This window comes from Rhincodon typus, chromosome 43, assembly GCF_021869965.1.
Source record: "Rhincodon typus isolate 14 chromosome 43, sRhiTyp1.1, whole genome shotgun sequence".
Lineage (NCBI taxonomy): Eukaryota > Metazoa > Chordata > Chondrichthyes > Orectolobiformes > Rhincodontidae > Rhincodon > Rhincodon typus.
The window spans coordinates 5,374,377-5,381,876 of record NC_063374.1 but is presented as its reverse complement, the minus strand read 5'-3'; the positions used below and the strand labels follow the sequence as shown (position 1 = coordinate 5,381,876).

At 48.1% G+C, this 7,500-nt stretch overlaps 1 protein-coding gene across 1 annotated transcript in view; it reads left to right on the top strand.

Moving 5' to 3' along the window:
• LOC109938802 (EH domain-binding protein 1-like) overlaps positions 1-7,500 on the top strand; it is a 40,788-nt gene that overhangs the window by 13,349 nt on the left and 19,939 nt on the right. Inside the window, exons 6-7 of the mRNA XM_048619619.1 lie at positions 291-723; positions 6,631-7,084. Coding sequence (XP_048475576.1) covers positions 291-723; positions 6,631-7,084 — 887 coding nt within the window. The remainder of the gene's footprint in view (positions 1-290; positions 724-6,630; positions 7,085-7,500) is intronic.

The window sequence follows — 7,500 nt, the reverse complement described above, 5'->3', positions numbered from 1 at the left end:
CTTTCTTCTCAAATCAGTCAGTCACACAGGATTCATTACTCTGTATCTAACCCCGTGCTGTCCCTGTCCTGGGGAGTGTTCGATGGGGGACAGTGTAGAGAGACCTTTACTCTGTATCTAACCCCGTGCTGTCCCTGTCCTGGGGAGTGTTTGATGGGGGACAGTGTAGAGGGAGCTTTACCCTGTATCTAACCCCGTGCTGTCACCGTCCTGGGGAGTGTTTGATGGGGGACAGTGTAGAGGGAGCTTTACTCTGTATCTAATCGCGTGGAATATATTTTGACACACAGCAACAATGCCAGCTCGATGGAAGATGGATGCCAAGGCCGAGAATGGTTCAGGGGTCACCGCGACCAGTTTAGGCCCTTTTAGTAAAGTCCATGAGATGGAGATCGTGCACAAGAGGCCTGTTGACAAGGATTACCTCGCACCAGGAGGCCCAGACGACGGTCGGAGCTGCAAGAAGGGGAGCGCTGTACAACACCCTCCCCATGTCACCGTGGTAACCTCAAGCAGCCTGCCTGGGGATCCAGGGTCTGAAGCCAAGCCGGCCTCGGATGGAGGGAGGCCAAGCCCCAATGGGGCCCCGCCTGTTGCCAACACAGGTCAGCCGAGCAATCCCTTTGAGGAGGGGTCCGCCACCCCACCCCAGCCCTGCAAGCCTGAGGAGCTAGGCCGCAATGACATTGCCCAGCAACCACAGACTGGAAAGATGGATGACAGGTAAGTGAGGGAGAGGAGTTTGGCGACATTGTTAATGAGTCTCTTCCATTCGAGGTAAAGATGTGTTGCTGAGGTTGTGTAAGGATCTGGTCAGGCCACATTCGGAATATTGTGAGCAGCTTTGGGCCCCGTATCTAAGGAATGATGTGTTGGCCTTGGAGGGGGATCCACAGGAGGTTTACAAGAATGATCCTGAGGATGAAGGCTTTGTCGTATGAGGAGCGGGTGAGGACTCTGGGTCTGTGCTCGATGGACTTTAGAAGGATTGGGGGGCGGTGGGATCTGGTTGAAACTTACAGAATACTGAGAGGCCTGGATAGAGTGGATGTGGAGAAGGTGTTTCCACGAGTAGGAGAGACTAGGACCCGAGGGCACAGCCTCAGAGAGAAGGGACTGAGGTGGGGAGGAATTTCTTCAGCCAGAGCGGGGTGACTCTGTGGGAGTCATTGCTGCAGAGGGCTGTGGGGGCCAAGTCATTGAGTGTTTTTAAGACGGAGGTAGATAGGTTCTTGATTAGTAAGGGATAAAGGATTTTTTAAATTCATTCACGGGATGAGGGCGTCTCAGGCCAGGCAGCATTTATTGCCCATCCCTAATTGCCCAGAGGGCCATTAAGAATCAATCACATTGCTGTGGGTCTGGAGTCACAGGTAGGCTCAAACCAGGTAAAGATGGCAGTTTCCTTCCCTAAAGGACATCAGTGAACCAGATGGGTTTTTCCAACAATTGGTAATGGATTCACGGTCATCATTAGAGTCTTAATTCCTGATATTTATTGAGTTTAAATTCCACTATCTGCCGTGGTGGGATTTGGACCTGGGTCCCCAGAACAGTATCTGGGTTTCTGGGTTAACAGAGAAGGGGGAGAAGGCAGGAGAATGGGGTTGAGAAACATATCAGCTATAATTAAATAACAGAGTAGACTCAATGGGCCAAATAGCCTGATTGTGCTCCTATATCTTATGGTCTTTTTATAGGCCTCAAGCCTGCATTGGCCCTCCCACTTGCTACCCATCTCTCCGTGCCTGCAAAGTCAGGGCTGCAACAGCAAAGTGATTTTGTCACTGGATCAGAACTCCAGTGTTGAATCCTGGAATGGTTACTGTGCAGTAGGAGGACCTTCGGTGCATCAAATGTCCCCGCTGGCTTTCTGAAGGAAGAACGCAGCCAATTCCATTCCCCATCACCCTCTTGTCTTGTCTTCCTGTTCAAATAATTATGGGGTCTTAAGGCGAGAAATGATAAGCAAGACCGTGACAGGAAGGGACAGTGAGTTGAAAACCACCAACATACAGGTCTAGAAGTTACCAAAAATGTAAAAGGATATAGTGAAAGGCTGTGTATCCGAATACGTGGAGTGGCATGGGTATACGTTATGGAGGAAAGTGAGTTAGAGGAATTAATAATGGAAAATAAGGCACTGGCTGATGAATGGGAGAGGTATTTTACATCGGTCATAATGATAGGGGATACAAGTAACATCACAGAAGCAGCGATAGGTTAGAAAGTGGAAGGGATTGAGGAATTCAGGACAATCACAATTACCGAGAAGTGGTCACGAGTAAATTGTTGGGAGTGGGGCTGAGAAATTAAAAGTCCTGATGGATTTAATCCTAGGATCTTAAAAGAAGTGAGACAGTTGATGCATTTGGTTTTATTTTTCACAACTCCTTTGAGTCAGGGAAGATCCCGTGAGACAGGACAATAATGAGTGAAACTCCTTTATTTAAAATGGGGGTGGGGGTTGAGAGAGAGAGACAGAGACAGACAGAAAACTATACGGCATCTTTGTCATTCACTTAACCTGTCAATATCTTTTTGTTATCCCCTGTGCCTTCTCCACAAATATTATGGACCATACCAGACAACCTCAAACTATATTAAGAAGGTAGCCTCGACCCTAACTTTTCTTATTTTAAAGGTAAATGGCAGGCTGTGTTCCAGATACAATTTGACTGGTCAAACTGCTCGATGTTAAGCAAACCACAATTTATTCAAATGCTGTCATTAAAACATAACAAAAGAGAGAAGAACTTGGAATGACAACTCTATTACAAAACTTAACAGAATAATAGGTACACTAACTGTTACTAATTAACTGTTCAAATATAGTAAATAAATGCAATAAACGCAGCCTTTGGCAAAGGGCAAATTCACAAAACAGATTTTGTCTCACATGCAATCCAGCAGCCCAGGAAGAGTACCCCCCCCCCCCCCGGTGTTTAGCTTAATCAAGAGAGGGGAAACAAATAGCTCCCACTTCTTTAAGACCTCACCAGCAACTGCTGAAAACTCAAATTAAAATCCCTGGTTCTGTGGGTGGGAGCTCAGCCACACCCATTCAGGCTGCTTCTATTGTTCTAGCCTTTTTAAAAAGAAAACACGCAAGGCTTCACAAGTTGCTCATCTTCTCACAGACTGCTTTGTCACCTGTCCCTCCAAGTCTTTCTGTCTGAAGGAACCCAGGGCGAAACACACCTCTTAAAGCTGCAGCACCATAAAACAAGTTACTAGCAGAGAAAATGTTCAACGCTATCATTGAGGAAGGTGCAGCAGGGCCCTTCTGAAAAGGTCAGGGTGATCGGGTGGAGTTAATATGGCTGCGTGAAAGAGAAGCTATGGTTAACCAATGTCATGGAGTATTTTTTTCAGGAAGTAGCACACATGTGTTGGGGATAAGGGGGAACTGGTAGATGTAATGTACCTCGATTTCCAGACGGCATTTGATAAGGTGCCACATCAAAGGATCTTGCGGAAAATATAAGCTCATGGTGTCGTGCGCAATGCATTGATGTGGCTAGCTGACAGGACTTAGACAGTAGGTATAACTGAGTCTTTTTCAGGTGTGCCAGATAGGACAGTGGTGGGGTCCTAACTGCTTACAATTTATAGAAATGACAAGGGAAGGGGACGGCCTAGTGTTATTATCACTGGACTGTTAATCCCAAGACCCCTGTAATGTTTGTGGGATCCATGTTCGAATCCCGCCACGGCTATGGAATATGAATTCAATAAGAAGTCTGGAACTAAGAGTCTAATGATGACTCCATTGTGGGGGAAATCCCATCTGGTTCACTAATGTCCTTTAGGGAAGGAAACTACCATCCTTACCTGGTCTGAGCCTACATGTGACTCCAGACCCACAGCAATGTGGTTGACTCTTAACTGCCCTCTGGGCAATTAGAGATGGGCAGCAAATGCTGGCCTGGCCAGCGATGTCCTCATCCTGTGAATCCTTTGTCTTAAAGTGGAAAGTATGTTGGCCAAATTTGCAAACCAAACAAGGCCTAGTTCTCGCAAAGGCTCGAGGCCTAGTTTTTGGGAAAGCTCAAGGCCTAGTTCTTGGGAAGGCTCGAGGCATGCTTCTTGCAAAGGCTCCGGGCCTAGTTCTCCCAAAGGCTAAAGGCTAGAGGCTTAGTTCTCATGAAGGCCTGAGGCCCTGTTCGTGCAAATGCCCGGGGTCTAGCAAAGGCCTAGTTCTTGCGAAGGCTCACAGCCACATTCTCACAAAGGCTTGAGGCCTAATTCTTGAGATGGCTCAAAGCCTACTTCTCGAAAAGGCTCGAGGCCTAGTTCCCATGAAAGCCTGAGGGCTCGTCTTCTGCTTACCTTTTTGTTGTTCGTCTGATGTCATGAGGTGAGGCACGTTCCGATCTGTTGAACGTGCCTCAGGACCTGAAGCTGTGAAGTAAACCAGGAGTTTAAGCAAAAACGTGTTCTGAAGAAGGGTTGCCGGACCCGAAGCGTTAATTCTGTTCTCTCTCCACAGATGCTGCCAGGCCTGCTGAGTTTCTCCAGCATTCTCTGTGTTTGTTTCTGATTTCCACAGCTCTTTATTTCTATTTCAGTGCGCAGAGGTACCGATAGGTTAAGTGATGGAGTAAGATGTGGCGAATTGAGTATGATGTGGGAAAATGCGAAATCGTCCATTTTGTCAGGAAGAATAAAAATTAATTCAGGGTGAGAGGCTGCAGGGCTAGGAGATGCAGAGGGATCTGGGTGTCCTACTGTATGAGCCACAAACGATTAGTGGGCAGGCACAGTATTAATCACTAAAGCTAATGGAATGTTACGTTTTATTGAGAGGGGAGTTGAATACAAGGGTTATGCTTTAGTTACACAGGGTATTGATGAGACCACATCCAGAGTATGTGTATCGTATTGGTCTCTCTATTTAAGGAAGGATCTAAATGCATTGGAGAGGGTTCAGAGACGTTTTGCCGGATTAATCCCAGAAATGGATTATGAGGAAAGGTTGGATAGGCTCGGCTTATAGCCAACGGAATTTAGTTCAGTCAAATGTGACTCGATTGAAGCATAGAAGATCCTGAGTGGACTTGACAGACTGGATGGGGAGAGGATGTTTCCCCTTGTGGGAGAATTTAGAACGAGTGGGTCATTGTAAATTAAGGGACCGTCCATTTAAAACAGAGAATTTCTTCTCTCTTTGAGGATTGAGAGTCTGTGGAACTCAAAGGGCTGTGGAAGCAGAGTCTTTGAATATTTTTGATATTGCTTGATAAGCGAGGGGGGTGAAAGTTTAAGCGGTGGGGGTGGATGTTCCAGATCCCACCCACTTGCTTTCCCTTACCACATCTGTTCCTTTGGTGTTGCAGACAGAAAACTGTGCTGATTCTCAAGTCCAACTACATCACAGAAGTTAATGTTTTAATCTCATTACTCCAAGGTCCCAATTTAGCACAGAAAGCAGTGACCAGGCTTCTGCACAGAACTAGAAACCATCGCTAATTACAAATAAAACAGCTCCAACAGGCAAACAAAGATGCAAGTTAGCAACATAAACTCTCTAAGTTAACTCTATCCCTTCTTAAACCCTAATACACATATACGCACACACACGCGCACACACACACACACACACACGACGCTCGCGCACACACACAAGACTCTCTCTCACACTCTCTCTCGCTCACACACACACACGCACAAACTCAGACGCACTCACTCACTCTCTCACGCACACACACTCACATACATACACGCAAACTCACATGTGTGCTGACCAGGGAAAGACGGATGTTATGGAAGGGGACAACAACTTTAGAGGAACACAGTTTATAGCACCAGTCATATAAATAATATTCAATAGCACCCCTATCCCGGGAACCCTTCTTAAAAAGCTTTTCTGCATTGTCTCTAAGATCTGCACGTGCTTCCTGGAATGAGGGCCCCAAAGCTGGGTACAACTGCACCCTACTGCTCCCCCCCCACCCCATGAAATGTCAGATTGTCCTAAAAACGCAACTTGTTCCCTGGAACTGCTTTCAGGAAGGGAATCTGACTTCACAGCCCAGACTTCAGCCCCACAAGCTATTCGATTGCCCCATCTTATAGTCAGCTCAACTCAGCTCCCCCTATCAAAAACTGCTACAATAAACTACCATCTTCTGTAGGATCATTGAAGGAGATGGCTCGGCCAGTCCAATAGCACCACATCCCCAGCCCCTGCCTAGCCTCCAGATCCAAATTCTCTCAGGAAGGACTTACTGCAGATCCTTATAGACAAGGAAGAAATGGGAATTTAGGAACCGATCATGACTGTAGGCTTGCTCTAACACAGGGCAACTCTCAGGCTGAGCTGGCCTTTTGTGGTAAGACTCTAGTTGTTGCATTCTGGTTCTGATTCAGTCGTTGCGTGTTAAATTCCGGTATTGCATGTTGGATTACAGTCATTGTGTGTTGGGTTATAGTATTGCATGTTGGGTTCCAGTCACCGTGTGTTGGGTTCAATTCATTTGCATGTTGGGTTCCAGTTATAGCGTGTTGAGTTCTAGTGTTTTGTGCTCCCTGTTATTTCATTTTTGGGTTCCAGTCACTCATGCCATGTTGAACTACACCCACTGTATGTTGATCATCTTTCATACTGTGCTACCCTTGCTGTTTTAGCTCTGCCAAGCTGACTGAAGCCACAGGAGAGAAACCATTGCCCGCTCCGCGTCTAAAGAAGAGGCAGCACAGTTTGACTCTGCCCACCCAAACTCTGGCAACGCCTGGTGGGACCGCGGTCGCCTCTGCAGGAGCTCCAGACCCAACGGGCACATCCAAGGTGTCAATGCCACTGTCTGACACCATTAGCCACGGTTCGGAGCACAACCCCAATGCGGAAGGGTCAATCCCAACCAACAACGCGCAGGATGGTACAGCTGGCACCAGCAGGTCCACTCCCAGCTCTTTGGCCACGCAGATGACACCACCCTCGAGGGACTCCGCAACCAATCAGAAGGAGGATGAAAGCAAAGCCAAGCAGAAAGCCCCACCTCCACTGTTACTCCTCAATAGGAGTGCCAAATCCAAGCTGGGAGCTGTGAACTCAGAGGAGAGAGCACGGGAACCCTGTTTAGTAAGCCTTGATCATGCAGGCTCAATCTCAGCAACGGCTCGTCTCCTACCTGCACTGACAGGGTTAGCTCGTGAGGGCTAGGTGGGGCCTACAGCCATTGGAATTCGGAAGAATGAGAGGGAACCTTATCAGATCCTAACAGGCCTGGACAAGGGGGGGGATGCTGAGGTTATTTCCCCTTGTACTGACCCTCCGCCAGTGCGGCGCTCCCTCAGCACTGACCCTCTGCCAGTGCGGCCCTCCCTCAGCACTGACCCTCTGCCAGTGCGGCGCTCCCTCAGCACTGACCCTCTGCCAGTGCGGCCCTCCCTCGGCACTGACCCTCTGCCAGTGCGGCGTTCCCTCGGCACTGACCCTCTGATAGTGCCCACTCCCTCAGCACTGACCCTCCGACAGTGCGGCGCTCCCTCAGCACA